The following is an 18,996-nucleotide window of genomic DNA, read 5'->3' as shown; positions in this document are numbered from 1 at the left end:
CTGAGGATCTTAGAGTCTAGTATAGGAGAGCAATCATGGACATTCTGGTTACGAAAAGAGATTGTAGAACAGAATTTAGATAATCAAAAGCCTGTGATCTGTAGTACTAACTAGTTTAGCTTGATCCATAGTTTATTTACTGACCATAGAATGAAAGTCAGAAAAAGACATGAATAAACAGCCAGATTTCATTATATAGTCTTGGATATCAAGTAATGTCTTGGAATTATGATATTTGTTAAACTCTTACAATGGAACAATTGTACATAAAACCTAAAACCAAAGGAATGGGATGTCTACCAAACTAATACTAGTGAATTACCATTTCTGAAGATGGAGTATACTTTGCTTCTATTCCATCCTGAGGTTTTTCAGAAAAGTGTCTGGATAAAAACGCTTGTCTATAGCTTGATGCAATAATTTACAGCAGATGAATTTGAGATAACCCAAGAGTCCTAGAGGCTACCAAATGTGGTGGGATATAACAGGCCTGCCCTGTAAAGAGAAATAACTCTCTACACAGTGGACGTTTATGCCTTCAATACACATTCCCAAATTCATCCTCATTATCACTTTAGACAATTAAACTGACATCTGCCAGCTGGAATCTATGTAGACATTTTGTGTGTGAATATGTTAGCTTTAAAAAAAGAAGAACTAGACATACCACTAAATTGTTTATAGCAGCAAAAAAAAAAAAGGAAGAAAGAAAGAAGGAAAATAAATTAGCTTCAGTGTTCATCAGTAGGGCTATGTATGTGTCAATAAATTAGAATTTATCCAATCAGATACTTTGCACTCAACAGCAGTGATGATATACATTGATTCGCAAGGGAAATAACCATGAAAACTGTAATGTATATTTAAAACAACATGTAGAATATGATTCCTTTAGTTTTTGAAGTACAATAAAGTAAACGTGTGTGTATATCCACACACCCTAAATGTACTGAAATGCTTCCTCATCAGTACTGTGAGCCTTTCTCCAAGCCTAAAGATAGGATAACCCAGGTTGCTTAGTAATTGGGGAGAAACTATTTAACTTCCTTACAGTCTGTTGATAGTGGTAGGCAAGGAGATCTTATCCAAAGTACAACTAAGAAACAGAATTTTGGCATCTTTGGACCTCAGGAGCAGGTTACTTGCGGAATTAGAGAGGGCTTCTCACTATCTCAGTCTTTATAATCCCCAGCCTCTCCTCCAATCCTCGATAGTCAAAAACAAAGACAGCAGTATTGAGGGTGAGAATAAACTAAAATAATGAATATTCTATTTCAAATTCTGTGTAAGATAACTACCTATAATATGAAGCAAGATGTGCCGACTTTTAAAACATTATTTTGACCATTGGTTGAAAAATTAAATGTGGAAATTCTTTGGAGATTTAACACACATGCTACTGTTCAAAAGCAGTAAAGTTGTATATTATGAATTAATTTAGTCAAATGACTGCCCTTTATTAGCCATTTTTTCCCTGCCTATAACCCTTGGGAGAGTAGACCCCCAGGTGAATTTTCTATGGCTGAGATACAGTAGAATCTTGACTAGTTTTAGAATGCCAGTCCCTGGAAATTTGGTCCAACTCTTAGTTAGCTTTTAGACTGCAAACCTAAAAGAATGGCACTGTGTGAACCTTTTCAGGAAGGAGGCATTTGTAGTAAGTGAAGATGAAATTCTTAATCTCAAAATCAATTAGCTTTGGGAATACAGTTAAATGAAATAATCATGAACTTTCTAATTAGTCTTTTTTAATTTGTGCTAAAATCCAAAAGGAATAATATTGGATTATCTGCTCTTTGAATTAAATATCCCCGTGTGCTCCTCCATTTGCATACATAAGTAAAGCTTTACCATAATATACAGAATATGGGGAATTTTTTTCTTCTAAAACGTGTTAACTCCATTGCCCCCAAGTAGTAGTAACCTATATTCTGAACTATGAACTTGATGGGAATTTGTTTACTGATAAGCTAATCAGAAATTATCCAGGCATGAATCCTCAAGAAAAAATTTTATTGATCCATTTCCCATTTTACATAGAATAGCAAGCAGGAATGAAAAGTAAATTGAGAGTCATAGCTAATTGATATTTTATAACTAATGCTTTGTTTATACACTCATCTGGTGGATTTTTTTTACGATTATTTCTAATTCTGTAAATTCTTTATTGCATTTGATTATACTAAGTAGTCAAATGTATTTGTTAATGATCCGAATTCTATCTGGACAGTCACTATAATGAATAACTTTAGGTACCTCAATTTAAAATTATTTTGAAGGGATATACCGTCAATCTAGAACAACCGTCCAGCTACATGATTCATTACAAGCTCTAGGAAAAGAATTAGCAGCTCTCCAAAGGGATTCAGACGTGAGTAGAATAGTGTCATTAGTACTGCAGTTCCTTTCCTCTAGTGCTATTAACCATTCCCAGGAGAGAGAAGGAAAAACATATAATGCCCGTTGCTTATCAGAGCTATGAGATCAGTAAGTAATTATACCTTCTTGCTTTCGAGTATAGTAGGGTGAGGAAGCATATTGCCACTGAAAATAAACTACATTCAAACTAGCGTCTCTAAAGCAACAAAATAGTATTCTACATTTTCAAAAGAATCATAGTGACTCAGTTTTTTAAAGACATGTTTCTAATTGCAATTGCCAAAGTCAGTTATTTTTTGTTTTGATGTTTTATTTTCAAAGAAATACAAATATAGTCTACCTTTGTAGAATACTGAAACTTTAAATTAAGTTAAAAATTGAAACGTGTAACTTTGAACCTTGAACAACATGGGATTGGGGGCACTAACCCCCCACACAGTTGAATATCCATGTCTAACTTTTGACTCCCCAGAACCTTAACTACTAATAGCCTACTGTTGACCGGAAGCCTTACTGATAACATAAATAATCGACTGCCACATAGTTTGTATGTTATATGTATTACATGCTGTATTCTTACAATAAAGTAAGCTAGAAGAAATGAAAATATTAGAAAATCATAAGGAAGAGAAAATATATTTACAGTATTTATTGAAAAAAATCTGCAATATAAGTGAGCCCGTGAACTTCAAACCCATGTTGTTCACGGGTCAACAGGCTATGAAGTGATATTCCAATTCAAAATGGGAGAACTGGAGATTGGAGGAAAGAGAAAGAAATGAAATTAGAGTAATATAAAAACTTTGAAATTGTGTTCCAGGTTTCCTTTAACCAAACACTTGACAGGTCCCCAAATCACATTAATTGCCTTTTTGTATATACGTTTCCGTATGCTGACTCATCATGGTTTTGGCTTAAAATGCAGCCATTATAACAAAATTGGGAATATTTAAATATTCTTTCTTTTCATGGCCGCCTTATGGAACTAATAGTTTCTGAGCACAAACTGTTATTTTATCTTTAAAATATGTTTCTAAAATATTACTAGTGTTTATAACATAGATAAAGAATACCACAACTGCCTTTAAAATACTGTGGTAATGGAACTGAAGAGAAATACATTTTAAATGCCCTACTCCCTCAGATGAGTTTCATTTTAAGCCAGAGGTCTAGAAAGCTTAACCATTAGCATTATGAGATGCCCAGGGTACCCTAACCCCCAGACCAATGGAACAAAACTCTCATACTCATTTCCCTTTATCACAACCACACCATTTTGGTGTCAAATGCCCACTGACCATATACCATTGTAAATTTTAGAGACACATAAATATATAGATTCCTCAGTAGACTCATAGAACTTAGAGACAAAAAAAAAAAAGATCTTGGAACTCATTCTGGGAGTGACCAGAACTTCGTTCTGACTCTGTGCCTGGGGGCTGTGCAAGTAGCCATTTCTCTGACACACGCATAATTTAGCTCTGATGGCCTGCGGTCTGTGTCCCATGTTTTCCCCTAAGCCAAACTTCAAGACTTTAAACCTTTACCTAAGAAAAGGCAAGTGACCTCATTTAACATCTAGTTATAATGATGCCCTCTCTGATTTCTTGAAACTCTTTCCTAGCCAATGCAACCATTGATCTTTTATTGACAATTTCATTGAAATACATTAATTCTGTAGGTTGAAACAATGGTAACCAAAGCTATCCTTTCACAAAAATATACCATGTATTCTAAACCCAGCTTTCTTTCTGTTGACGTGACACATCCTTTGCCAGTGCTTTTAATGTTCTTGCTCTCTATGTAATTGAACGGTGATAGAAAAGAAGGCTGTTTTCCTTTTGATACGAATGTTTGCAAAGAAGGAGAAAGAATATATATATAATATATTATATACATATAATATATTATATATATATCCCTTTTAAATCTTAATTTTCTTAAACGTTGTAAAAATTTTTTCAATACATCTCTGGTTTCCTCTTGATTAACCACGTTAATAGCAGGGAATAAATGCCTAGATACAAAAGTAATTTGAATTTTAGTTTAGTACCTCTATACTGCTTATGTTTCCCATTTGACTGTGCCACCATACCCTCTAATACCCTGAGCTGAAAAGAAACAGTCCCTGAAGATGTGGCAATGGAGCTGGGTCCCTCAGCAAGTGTCCTGTTTCCTCTCCAGGATGAAGTCATTATTCCCTCTTACCCTGACATTGCCATATGTTGCAGTTTTGTGTTTAATAGTTTCTCTAGAACATAGAAATTTGTAATTTTGCTTAATATTGACTTTGGTCAGTGATGGAATGGTAGAAATATAAAAAATAATATATCATGACAACAATTAATGAGCAGTTACTAGGTGTATTTGCCATATCTTAATAAAATTTGAAAGTAGCTGTTCTTCCTATTTGGATGAATGGATATTCCTTTTATCTAAGCAAAACATGAAAATAAAAACTGACTCACATTCTCATAACTTAACAAATAACAGGTGTTTCCTGAAATGAATGAATATATGATTTTCATTTATTTCTTCTATTTTTGCTTACTTTTATTTTGTTTACTGGAAATCAATGTTTTGGAACAACATCTGGATTTTACTCTAGAAGGAAATCAGGAATAAGAGTGAGGTCAGTTTAGAGGTGAGGTAACAGTGTCCTCATTGTTTTCCGTTTCTTTCGCTTTCCTCAGCAGCCCAGAAGCAGAGGCAGTGACGGAACTGAAGGGGTTTAACCGGAGCTGTGAATGATATAAGGCAGAAAACAGAGGGGGTTAGGAAATGTAGGGAACATCAAAAGCAGTACTTAAATGGAGCCAACTTGGAAAGAGAGGAGAATGAGATGTCCCAAGTCTCTTTGGCCTCGACTGAACTTTATGTACAGCCTTCTCTCCTGCCACCTTCCCTTCCTGCCCTCCACTCGCCAGTATCAGGAGCTCCCTCCAGTTCCCGCCTAGCCCTTCTGCCACGTGTTTCTCCAGGTCTGGATTCTCTCTCTCACCATCCTATCCTCACTACTTCTTATTTGTCCTTCAACTCAGGACACTCCTCCTTGAAGAAGCCTTCTGTGATCTCCACCATGTTGGATTGCATGTCCTGGCTGTTGGTGCTCAGAGAACTCTTCACACCTTTATCTTGACATTTACCCGTGTTCAATTGGAATTATTTATGCTTAGCTCTTTCTCTCCCATTACACTTCAAGGTCTTTGTGAAAAGAATGATTTATTCATCATAACCATCTTATAACCCAGTATCATGAGTAGTCCCTGGAAAATAGTAGGCATATAATAAATGTGCATCTGAACTAAAACCAAAATGAGAGTTTTCAGCTTCCTGCAAGGGGATTTATTGGTCAGGAGAATCATTGACTTTATTTTTCATTTGAATGATCTTGACATTTTAAGTGGCTTGACATTTTAAGTGGCTTTCCAGAAATAAACTGTACCCAAGAGTATGACCATGTTCCAAGAGCCCCTTTTTGTGTATTTCTGTGCGCGTGTGTGTGAGTATGTGTGTGTGTTAAGGACTAACTCTTTTCTAAAAGCATTTCTCCAAGATGAGCCATGAGGCAATAATTTTTGAAGCTCCTGCCTTTGACCCCTTTCAAACTTGAATTACATAATTTTGTTGACATTTTTGAGCATACATTAAATATATCAGGGAATGAGTGAATGCCTTATAAATACTCAGTCTGCAAAGTCCAGTAAATGGAGGGTTGGGGAGGGTGTGGCATGAGCATATTACCAAATAATCTTTGACATTATCCAATATCCAAGACAAATTTTGTATAGAATGTGAATGTCTGTAACAGTCCATGGAAGCGCAGGCCGAAATTAATTCAAATGTACAAGTGCTTTAGGTGGGACTTGGGGACATGGGGGGGGCTGTTTTGGTCTGATTTTGTTTTGTATTCTTCTTAGAATGTGTGTGCATCTTTATACGGCACCTGTACCTTCCAAAATATTTGTCTGTTCATCAACAGCAAGCACATAGTAACTTCTTTGTGACTTAAGTCAACACTAATTTTCAGTTCTGAGATAGGAGTCAAAGCCTGAAACCAGTAACCAGTCTAAGACAACAATGCAGGATATTTTAAAATATCTAGAGTGGACTGTTAGCTGGGAAGCTATGATTCAAAAGTTGTCTCTTTCACTTCTACTATTTAGAGCTGCACAACAAAACAAACAAAACAATGGAATTAGTCTGATTCATAACTCTTCGATCTCTTCTCTTCTTTAGTGGGATTGGAAGGAACTGGCCCTGGGCCTCAGGAGGCAGCAGTATTTTGGCAGAATTTGGGACTTTGCATTTGGAGTTTATACACTTGAGCCACTTATCAGGAAACCCCATCTTTGCTGAAAAGGTGAGATTCTCTACTACGCCTGCACTGCAAAGCAGTGCTTGTGAAAAACAATATCCTCTCCTGGGAGATTTAGTAATACTGAATGTGGAAAAGAATAACCAAGTTTACTATAGCTCTTGATGAAGTTCTGTTATGTGCAGCATTTCCTTTAAGCAAACTGTGAACTCATACTCTTTTCGTGGCACCATTCTGACTCGGTGTGAGAGGGCCTGGCTTGAACGTCGGATTCTCTGCACCTCAGTCGAGTCACGTTACGTCTCTCATTTTTTCTTTCATATCTAAAAAATATATGGTGTTGTAGGGACTATATGAACCAAGTATGTGAAAGACTTTGTAAACTCAAAGTATTACATAAATGCAAGGTAGAAATTGAATAGATTTCTGATTTTCAAGAAACAAACCCACAGATATTTGGATAAATTCATCTTCACCCCACCACTCGGCCCTTAGCTTTCAACCCACACAGCTCCTCTTTATGGCAAAAGTCCTTGGAAGAGGTGTCTGTGTTTATTACCTTCTCTTCCCGTCTCCTCCTCCCTTGAACACTTGCCAGTCAGGCTCTGTCTCAGCCATACCTGTTACGGTCACCAGTGAGCACATTGCCAAGTCCACTGACTCACTCCGTCACTTCCTTCTCCATGAGACATTCTCTGCCTTTGGCAGCAGGCCCAGGAAACCCCCCGGGTTTGCTTCCTTTTTTTTCTGGGTGCTCCTTCTCAGTCTTCCTTCTGGGATCCTCCTCATTACCCCAATGTCTCAATATTGGAAATCGTCCAGACTCCGTCCTGGGCCTCTCCCTTGTATGATCACTCCCTACGTGAGTTCATCTAATCTCATGGCTATACATACTATCTATATGCTGTTGACTCCAAACTTAGCATTCCAGTCCCAACCTGTCCCCTGAACTCCAGACTCTATATCCAAGTGTCTATTTAACATTTCCATATAAGAAGTCTAATAGACAATTCCCACTTAAAATGTCTCAGACTCGACCACCAGACCTGCTTCTACTCCAGCCTTTGCCCTCCTGGTACCCAGCACTCAGTTTACCCAGTGGCTCAGACCAAAACTCTTGAGGTTATCCTGGTTTCTCTCTTTCTGGTAAACTTCAAGTCCAATCCATCAAGAAATCCTTGGGCTCTGTCCTGTTACCTCTTCTGCCACCCTAGTCCATGCATCCATCATCTCTTACCTGGACTCTGCAGGAGCCTCCTAATGACCACGTTCTTTCTTGTACCCTAGTCACACCAATCCTGTAAAAATGCAAGTCTTCAATGGCTTCCCATCACACTCAAAATAAAATAAGCCTTCATGGCCTGTGAAGCCGCATGACTGCCTTGCTACCTATTTCTTCTGCCCCCCCCCAACATTCCCTCCTTTGCTTCCGTCCTCCAGCCTCAGTGGCCATGCCAAACCCCCTCTCTTCGTAGGCCTTTTGTACTTACTCTCTGCCAAGGTTGCTCTTCCTCCCATTTTCTGCATGACTTGCTCCTTCGTGTCTTTAAATTTCTGCTCAAACATTCTCCCATCAGCCTCCCCAGACCACCCCGAGAAACATAGTACAGTCTCGCCACATCATGTCACTCTGTGTCCCATGATCCTCTTATATTTTTTTCATAGCATTTATGACCACACGTTATAGTACTTACATTGCAAGTATTATATTACTTTGTTTGTTATCTGTTTCATCCCACTGGAATGCAGATTCCAAGAGGGTAATGACTTTGTTTATCTATGAATATGTTTCTTGTATGGCATATTGTAGGTCAGTGTGACTATGTTTACTTACTACCTATTATTTTTGTAAGCTGGTGACCACTATCTTTGTTCTAATTCTTCATTATTTAACACAATTTTTTATCAAACGGGAAAATTTAATCAAGAAAAAGAGAAGAATGGCATCAAAATTGTGTTTTAGATTTCCATAGTAACCTTTTATTTTCTTTTGTAGGTAATGAATATTCGAACAGTACTGAACAACCTGGAAAAACCACAAGGCCTTTATCCTAACTATCTGAATCCTAGCAGTGGACAGTGGGGTCAATGTAAGTCAAAAGATTAGCATTGTCTTAGCGCTTTATGGTCTGCTGTGTTGTTCTAGTAACAGAGAAGAAGCAGGAAAAAAGGCACAGTCTTTTGGGGAAATGTTTAGAAAACGGGAAAGAAGGCACGGTTTCTTTAATAAATAGGTTTCTGTCATAAGACAGACTGTAAGTGTTACCAGGGAACTAGAGTGTTTATTTTTCATGCATAATTGTGAGCATGATAACATGTAAGTACATTTAAAGCTATTAATCCAAAAAGGAATAAATATCTAGTCAGGGTAGTGTAGGGATGCCAGCCTGTAACAAGCTGGTCATGCGGGTGGAAGGGAAACTTTTTCCGTTGTGTTAATGATGATCAGGGTTTTATACAGAGTAATTAGGTCATTCTACTTCATAACATTTTCTTTCTGCTTGCTACAAGATGAGAGAGGAGCCTGAATCTTTAAGGGTTGGGAAATTGAAAGAGCACACAGGGTGTTTACTTAATTTTAAGCAGGCAGATAGAGGTTTCTTGCCAGCAGAGATACCTTCAGGGTAGGAGAAAGTATTATGCCAGAACCCTCACTTGAGATCCTTACAGATGTTGACCAGGGGTATAAAGATTGAAAGTAGTTGAAAGAAATGTTCTCAAGCTGATTTGGAGAAACGGTGGTAGATTGTGCAGCAACCGAGAGCAAGGGAAGAATACTAAGTGAGATGCCTAGCTGTGCCGACTGTGTTAAAATGCCTTAAAATTTTGCTCCAATTTGAGTAGTTTTCACTATATTTAAATATCATATTCTTAGACGGTTGTGCCGCACTGTTCCTTTAGAACTACTTGTCTTATAGAGTAATTGTGTGGAAAATTATGCTAACATCTATGTTTGTGCGTTAGTAAAGGCTAGGGAAGGCCTAGCTGTTAAGACCATAAGACCATAATCAAGGTGTGGTCAACCTATTTTTAAAGACATGTTTCTAATTGCAATTGCCAAAGTCAGTTATTTTTTGTTTTGATGTTTTATTTTCAAAGAAATACAAATATAGTCTACCTTTGTAGAATACTGAAACTTTAAATTAAGTTAAAAATTGAAACGTGTAACTTTGAACCTTGAACAACATGGGATTGGGGGCACTAACCCCCCACACAGTTGAATATCCATGTATAACTTTTGACTCCCCAGAACCTTAACTACTAATAGCCTACTGTTGACCGGAAGCCTTACTGATAACATAAATAATCGACTGCCACATAGTTTGTATGTTATATGTATTACATGCTGTATTCTTACAATAAAGTAAGCTAGAAGAAATGAAAATATTAAGAAAATCATAAGGAAGAGAAAATATATTTACAGTATTTATTGAAAAAAATCTGCAATATAAGTGAGCCCGTGAACTTCAAACCCATGTTGTTCACGGGTCAACAGGATATTAAGTGATATTCCAATTTAAAATGGAAGAACTTAAAAACTCAACCTAAGTGTGGTCTGCAGATCACTGGACATCCCTGAGACCTTTCAGGGGATCCACAAGGTAAAAGCTGCTTTTATAATGCTAAGACTTTCTGCCTTTTTTACCGTGTTGACATTTGCACTTACATTACAAAAGCAAAGGGTAACAGTACTGAAACACAGTGAGAACCATGGCAAAGGCTCCAAAGAGTGCCGACAGTTACATCCTCCATCTTCCCTGCAGGTAACAAACAAGCATAAATGCCGGTTTCACTTACAAAAGTTCTTAATGAAGCAAAAACAAATTATTGATTCTAGTAAATCTCAGCCACTGAATACACAGTTTTCTAATACTCTGTATGATTAAGTGCAAAGTACATGTAAAGCACTTTTGCTGCATAATAAAAAATAGCGGTTGCCTCATAGAAAAGTGCTTGTGTGACTGAGTTGTGAGCTGAACTAGCCGCTTATTGTTTCATAAATCACCATTTTTACCTGAAAGAAACTACTGAAGACAAACTGGTTATTCAGAGGTGGGTTGTTCGTAGACATGTTCTTGAAAATGAGCCCGTCACTTCATGGAAAACTGACAGTATCTGTGCCAATGGTAAAATTTGAACTTCTACATGAAAATTAGAATTTTGGAAACCTTGCATGTACCACCATGAGCTCATTGCTTTTAACCAGCACTTAAAGACTTTTCTGATGAGGTTGGTGGTGATATTATTAACCAATATGGTTTTTCAATACTGTGTAATAAAATGTGTCGACATTTGGAGGATCTGCATAATTCAGTGAACCAGTATTTTCCAAATGACCAATGCATGATGTTACTAAATCATGTATGAGAAAAAGATCCATTCAAAATGCAAGACAGACCAAAGAATTTTAATGTAACAGTACACAAATTCATTGATGTGGTTTCTGATTCCACATTGCAATTAACTTTTAAAAATCTTTAACCTTTAAAAAAAACTATTTCTCAAGTTTTGTTGTAGTACCAAAGAAAAATATCCACATTAAGCTGAAAAGACTATTAAAATACCTTTCCCAACTCTATAACTCTGTGATGCTGAATTTTCTTCATATATTTCAGCCAGAATAACATAATATGGATTGAATGTAGAGCAGATATGAAAATCCAGCTGTCTTTTAGTATAGCAATCGTTAAAGAGATTTACAAAAATGTAAAATAGTGTCAGTTTTCTCAATATTTTTGTTTTGTAAAATATAACATTTAAAAAAAACTTATAACAGATATATTATTGTTATTTTAAGTGAATTAATAAAAACAAATTCTTTTTTCATTTCCAATATGCTAAATATTGATAGATATTACATAAACAAGTTTTTGGGGTGCTTATTCATTTTTAAAAGTGTAAAGAGGTGCTGAGACTATAAAATCTTTGAAGGTCATTAGAGTATTTGGGATAAAACAGAACTTAAGTAGCTTTCTAAGGACAACGTTACTAAATATGATTCTGTGAAAGGACGTGTGTTTTTAGAGTTCTCATGAAAGATTCAAAAGTTCTAGAAAAGTCTCTAGGATTTGCTGTTTTCTTCCTGTGGGTTTAGAGGTCGCTATGGAGAGGGATAAAAAGAGTCAGTTTCACTGGAACATCCCAGCTTCACCTTCTGGGCCCCATGCTATGTATGGGGCCATGTTTCCTGGTACAAAGAGCCCTTTATGGATTGTTTGGATTGTTTGTGGATCAGTTTCCTGATGGAAAAACAAACAGGGTTGATGAGTCCCATGCCTCTCCTCCCCCATCCCATCCTGTGTTCCAGCCACAAGGAAGACACTTTTATATTGTTATTCTTTAATCAAGGCCTGCTTGGGTACATCCAGGTGTGGGCCTTGTGCTGTTTCCTCAGCTCTTTACCATCTTCTGACTCTGCCAAAGCCCAGCGGTGAGAGGCCTGCCTCTTCAAGACCTGGCTTGGAATTTGTTAGCTCCCAATCCGGCTCCACTTACCCCTTTCTTCCTCCCCTGTCACAGCACTTTGGGTACTTTCCTATCACAGTCCTTTTCCTAATGACTCATCTACATACCCATCAACCTAGAGATCCAAAACTTTTGAGGGCAGTGACTTTTTCTTAGTCATATCTGTTACCGCAGCACACAGTATCTTGCACCTAGTGGGTGTTTACTTACTTGAATTTTGTGAATATGCATGCGCTCTGTATCCAATCTATCTTTTTGCCTCTGCTTTTAATAATGGTTCTATTTATTCTCTTTGAACAGTTTGCCCCTGCTCCTCAGTTCTGGCTGGGAGGCAGCCTCCAGTCCTGGTCACTGATACTGTAAAGAGATCTTGTGACTGTTGAGGCCTCCTGTGGAGCTTGATGTCTATAGACAGAATAATTATCACCCTTCTTTGATTACTATAACAACACTAATATACCTGTAATGTCACTGGCATCATTAGGGATTGCTTTGAGGAAAGAAGTTCAGATTTAGATGTAGTCTACAAAATTAAAAAATGAATGTATTGAGTATTTTATCCTTGTCTTGATTCTTTTGCAATTTGTTTTTTTTGTTTTGTTTTGTTTTCTTTCCTCTCTTAAAGTATTAGGAATCATTTTATGGGACCTATTTCTATTGGGAAGAAAAGGATAAATTACCCTCTTTAGAGAAGAACATAATATTTAAATGACTATTTGTACACATTACCTTTAAAGCATTTGGGAATAAAAATACCACATATGTTCTTTCTAAAAGTAGGCAGTCCGTTCCTCCTGATAAAATCAGGCATGTTCTCTGTTACATCCACTAAGATATTTACACAGGACTCTGTTGCCAATACAAATTGTCATCCAGACACAGGGGAAGCTTAGTGAGTAATATGCTAAATTATCAAAATAACTTTCTCTCCTTTCTCCTCTATGTTCCTTTATTTTGATTCTTTCCAAATATGAAAATTTTATAGGCAGGAAATTAAAAAAATAGAAAACTGACTAGTACTTACCAAAATTAATTAAAACAAATGTATTAATATGTAACCCTTTTTAGTTTTCTGAAAATCACCAAATGCCCAAAGTCACTTCTTCCATCCATTATAGAATCATAACCCCAGGGGGAAGGAAATGAAGCTGCTTCTGGCTGTTAGGTTTCAACTCTCATGCCTTTAACTCTGGAGGCCTTGTCTGGATAGTGGTTATCATTTCCTATTACTTCATTTAGTCCTTGTTATTTTGACAGGAACCGGACAGTGATTTGCTTTACCATGCGTCACTTGTATTTGTCTCCTGCAATCATGTTTATAACAACAGGGCTTATTACTGATGAGATAGGTCTTAGTCTATTTAATTTGTAAATGTCAGAGGTTTCTGTGGTGATTTATTTAGGAAACTGTAAAGGTCACTTCAAACACTGCTATTTTAAGAACCAGTCTTACAAGTGTAAAAACACTAATTTTACATTAAAATTGAACTATAATTCTGGACTTTCTGCAATAATACAATCACATATTTAACTTAAAAAGATATAGTGCTTCCAGGTTGAATATGTGTGGTCCTTATTAAGGTTGACTTAGACGAATTTTGCTTTGTTCATCAATTGTTTACTGAGTACCTACTATGTGCAAGATACTTTCTAGGGGCTAATGTGTACTGAGAAACAATGATCTGCTCCCAGCCCTCTCCTGGGTGACAATCTCGTGGAAGAGACAGAAAGAAAACATTCAACCATTTTATGAAATGTCAAGTATGCTATCAAAAAGTATATAACAAGGGAACCTAGTGGGCAGTCGGGCAATTCTTTGGGGAAGCAACATTTGATCCCAAGCATAAAGTATGAGTAAGAATTACTTAATGAAGGGGGAAAGAGTCAGAGAGTGTACTTCAGGCAGAGAGAATAATGCCTTGAGAATCTCTGAGTTAAGAAGGAGCCTAATGGTTTTAAGGAACCAAAAGAAGGGCCATATAGCAAGAGGGCAGAGAGCAAGTGGACCAAGACTGGTGACATTAGATCCTACAGGGCCTCTCAGGTGTCCAAAGACCCAGGATTTGAGTCTTCACCATGGAAGGCTTCAAGTAAGTGATGATCCGATTCATGTGTTAAATTCCTATGGCATTGACTTGGGGAATAAGTTAGAATGGCACTGCCATTAGAACTTTGTGTTATGACGAAATGTTCTATATCGTCCCTGCCCGGTACAGTAACCAAGGGCCACATGTAGCTATTGAGCACTGGTATGGCTAAGGAACTGAATTTTGTTTTTATTTTAATCAACTGAAATTTAAATAGCGACATGCTAATTGGCTATTGCAGACTGTGACGCAGGAGATAGTGGTAGTTTGGGCCAGGATTGTATTGGTGAGAGGAGTGTAATGCATTGCAGAGATGCATAGGAAGAAAAATTAGTAGAGTTTCTTAACTCATTGGATATGGGAGTGAGGGAGACAAGAAGTAAAGAATTACTTTGACGTCTAACTTGTGTGGTTGGGAGGATGATGGGGACACTTAGTGAGATAAGGACCAAAGCAAAAGATAAGGTTGAGGAGAAAAAGAAAATGAATTCAGTTTTAACCCATTCAGTTTTAGGTCCCTATATAGACCTCCAAATGGAGTTGTTGGGTAGGCATCATGAGAAAATTGTCTTCATGGCTGTGTAAATCATGATTTACTTTTGTATAAGTCAACAAATAAAAGTTTTGTTTTGTTTTCTTTTAAAATGATACATAAAATTAATTTTGAGTTATGACACTTAAAATGCAATTTTCCAGAATTAATGCTCAAGTTCTTTATGAACTCTAGAAATGGCATTTCAAACAGATTATATCTGTTTTTGTAGCTAAACATACTTTAAGAATACATTTAGTGTTATAGGTGGGAAAGCAAGTAGATCCAAATGTAAGACCCCATGTGGGCAGAGTTCTATGGCACTTTCCAAGGTCATAATCTCATTTAGCTTCTCTGAGCCTCAGTTTTCTCTCTTTTAATGAGGATACCTACCCTACACGCTGCAAGATTGTTGGTAATATATAGTGGATCAGGCATAATACATGGCACTGAAGGAAGATTGTAGAAATGGAGTATTAAGAAAAAAAACTTCTCCTGCCCTATTTTCTTTCTTACTGCCCCAACCTCTCAAGGATTTTGACCCTTCAGATTGATAATGCTAGAAAACCTATCTAATAATAATAGTAATAATAATAATAATAATAATAAATCACAAGAAGCTGAGGAACTTCTTGTTTTAGTTGAAGCCACTTTTTAAAAAGATTTGCTTATACTCATAGCTTTGACATAGTTTATATTACTGAGAGCTAAAGCAATTAAAATTTATTTGAATATATACTGTGAAACATTTTAATTTGGTATTTTTACTAAAGAACCAGATTTTTGGAATTAGGGGGGATTATATGTTTCTATCTTCATGTTTACAAAACTACCCTGGTAATTATTTAGAGCATGTCACATTACTTAACAGCACATCTGCTCATTTCAGAATATCTTTCTGAAAACAAGAAATTTGTTGGAATTTAAATGTAACATTGAGTTGCAGTTGACGTAGGGTTTTACATCCTAGTTGCTAATGTGATTTTGCTGCATTATCTGAATTAAAGGCTGAATCACTCTAAAATTCATTTCCCTTTCTTGCAGATCATGTATCAGTTGGAGGACTTGGAGACAGCTTTTATGAATATTTGCTAAAGGCATGGTTAATGTCTGACAAGACAGATCTAGAAGCTAAGAAGATGTATTTTGATGCTGTTCAGGTAAACCCAATATTTAAATCATCTTTGTCACTCAACTTGTAACTTGCATATTAATCAAGCTTTAGTGAAAAAAAATGAAATACTGCGTGCGTGGGTTACAAAGTATTTCCAGTTAGAGAATTCACTATTTGCTGTATAATTATAACAATACTGTGTTTCCTTGAAAATAAGACCTATCTGAACCATCAGCTCTAATGCGTCTTTTGGAGCAAAAATTAATAAAAGACCCAGATATTATATTATATTAATAATTATATTATATTATATTATGTTATACTATATCAGGTCTTCTATTAATTTTTGCTCCAAAAGACGCATTAGAGATGATGGGATAGCTAGGTCTTATTTTCAGGGAAACACAGTAGTAATCATACTTGATGTGTTCAGTTCCAACAGGGCAAGTTAAGTTTTTTACATGGTTCAAACCTCAGTTAAGATGTACATATGTGAAAAAAATTCACATATCTGAAAAAGATTCATATATCTGAAAAGAGGTATTTTTCTTCAATTAGTATGAGTTCCCTGCTTAGAGTCACAGTTAAAATTATGGAGAGGAAAAAGTCCTGAGTTTGTATTCTGAAAATTGAGTAAGTTAATATTGAGCAAGTTTACAAACAATCCTCATGGCTACCTCCATTTGGAGTAAACTTATCTCCAGAGACATATGAACAGTACTCTCAAATAACAATCTGAAATAACCAAACTAATGTTTAAGAGATTATTAATAATTTTCAATGGTCCTTTATAATGGATGAGGAATGAGAAGAAACAGATATTTGTTGAATTGCCTACTGTGTGCTAAGTAGTAGTATGTTAGATGGATACTGTAAATGAAGTATTTGTTTGTTTCCTCACAATAATTTAGATATTATTCACTGATTTTTACAGATAAGAGAACCGAATGAGAGAGTGAGTGTGAAACCAAAATTCAAACTAAAATTTGTGTCAACACCTGTTTCTTTTTATCTTCCCACTATGGATTTATTTGTGAATAAAATGTGTGTGCTATTTGTAAATATTTCTTTACAGGCAGTAAGTAAGACAAGTTAGAAATTATTTAGCAAAGTCTATAGGAGGTGGCCAGTGTAAGAGTAAACAGTCTCAATCAAATTTAAGCCTCAATCAAAAATAAAAATAAAATTTGAAAGTAAAAAAGAAAATTACTTTATATAAAGTATTTGAACTTGTACCCAACTTTTCAGGAACAAATATTTTAGCAGAATCAAGTATGTTTGTGATTGATAAAAGCATTTTATATAACTCATATTTTTTAATAATTATTGTTATCAAAGTATCATGTTTTTCCGAAAATAAGACCTAGCAGGACCATCAGCTGTAATGCGTCTTTTGGAGCAAAAATTAATATAAGACCCGGTATTATATTATATTATATTGTACTATTATTATATTATATAAGACGTGGAATTGCATTATATTATATTATATTATATTATATTATATTATATTATATTATATTATATTATATTATATTACATTATATTATATTATATTATAAGACCCAGTCTTATATTAAAATAAGATTCGGTCTTATATTAGTTTTTGCTCCAAAAGACGCATTACAGTTGATGGTCCAGCTAGGCCTTATTTTTGGGGAAACATGGTATTTCAAATAATGTCAAATTATGGCTAAATCATCAGAGAAGTTGACCTTTTTATTGACTGCTTAGAAATTTTTTATAATTGAGAGCAGTAATTCGTAGGGAGGAAAAATGGACATTTGTAATCTCAGTAATATAGCCATTGTTCTGAAATTGGTCTCCCTAAGAAGAAATCTGGGTGATTTTGACATAAGCTGATTTCTTTACCTAAATATAAATGAAACTTGCTTGGCCAGACTGAATATTACATTGGTTCCCGTCCAAGATCAATAGGGAGCTTCACTAAGTAGGGCAGATACAGTTCTACTATTTCATATATAGGAACCAGAACACCTTAGTGAGAACATTGGCCTTCATTTAGTGCAGCTTTTATTAAGACGTGTAATGAACATTAAAAGCCTACCAGGGTACGGTCCACCTGGCCTCTTCCAGGTTTATTTTTCTTCATTCCTGTGAAGTTTCAGGTTTTAAGCTTGGGTATTCTTCTCCGTACTGTATAATATCCATTATGTCATTTTTTAAATTATTATCCTGACAGATATTTTAATTATTCTAATCTTAAAAGTGCCCCCCTAAGACCTTGATGTTCCAGGAAGAGGAACTTTAAAATAGTCTTTGAAATACTTTTCATCAGTTTCTAGAACTATACCCACACAGCTTTTAACATATTGTATTTAGACAAGCCATTGACAGGAAAATCCATTAAGAACAAATGAAGTCAAAGTGTTTCCTGTTTCTCTTAATAGTAAAAACATTTTCAGTCCATGTGTTTTCAACTTTGAAAGCAAAGCAAGAACAATTAAACTTCTGATGTTGAGAAGTAGCCATGCAGCAACATTTCTTTGTGCTAGTTGTACTTCCCGAGATCGTGGTTATCCAGGAGAGAGGATCCCTTACTTTATTGTTCTGGACAGTTGAGTTACTGGAGATATAGGTCATCAGTTTTAGTTCCAAGTAGATTTTAGAAAGTGTTTAATCCCTGAGTGGAATGTTTCCTTTGGTTGTTTTAATAATAAAATATTTTGAGCTTTTTACTATTTATCATGGCCTTATCTGGAAACCACACTAAGACTGTACAGTGACGCATGCTCATCATGCATTGAAGTGAATGGTGGTACCTGGACAGGTGATGTATTAGACAATTAGGATTCTACAGGTTTCATCAATCTAATTTTTTTCAAACATAGAAGTGTGAAATCGCAAAATATACAATACTCTTTTTTTCTTAATCAATTCTCTGTGGGATTGACACAACATTTTTTTTAGAGCTGCTAAGACAATTTTTGCTTCTTTTGTGTTTATTTACAATTTCCCATTGCCACATAAACATCGTTTTGTGGTCTTAGAACTTTGTTGTAGTTTATTTTGAGAGTTGGGAACTTGCTCATAATCATGCCAAAAATAACATAGTACTTATTCGGGATCCATAACAGAG

The 18,996-nt window shown here is 35.8% G+C and overlaps 1 protein-coding gene across 1 annotated transcript in view; it reads left to right on the top strand.

The window, feature by feature from the left end:
* Positions 1-18,996, top strand: part of MAN1A1 (mannosidase alpha class 1A member 1) — a 156,355-nt gene that overhangs the window by 125,342 nt on the left and 12,017 nt on the right. Inside the window, exons 6-8 of the mRNA XM_033100521.1 lie at positions 6,619-6,742; positions 8,694-8,787; positions 15,827-15,942. Of these exons, the coding sequence (XP_032956412.1) occupies positions 6,619-6,742; positions 8,694-8,787; positions 15,827-15,942 (334 nt within the window). The remainder of the gene's footprint in view (positions 1-6,618; positions 6,743-8,693; positions 8,788-15,826; positions 15,943-18,996) is intronic.

Source organism: Rhinolophus ferrumequinum, chromosome 3 (genome assembly GCF_004115265.2).
Source record: "Rhinolophus ferrumequinum isolate MPI-CBG mRhiFer1 chromosome 3, mRhiFer1_v1.p, whole genome shotgun sequence".
Taxonomy (NCBI): domain Eukaryota; kingdom Metazoa; phylum Chordata; class Mammalia; order Chiroptera; family Rhinolophidae; genus Rhinolophus; species Rhinolophus ferrumequinum.
This window is presented reverse-complemented; position numbering and strand designations above follow the sequence as displayed.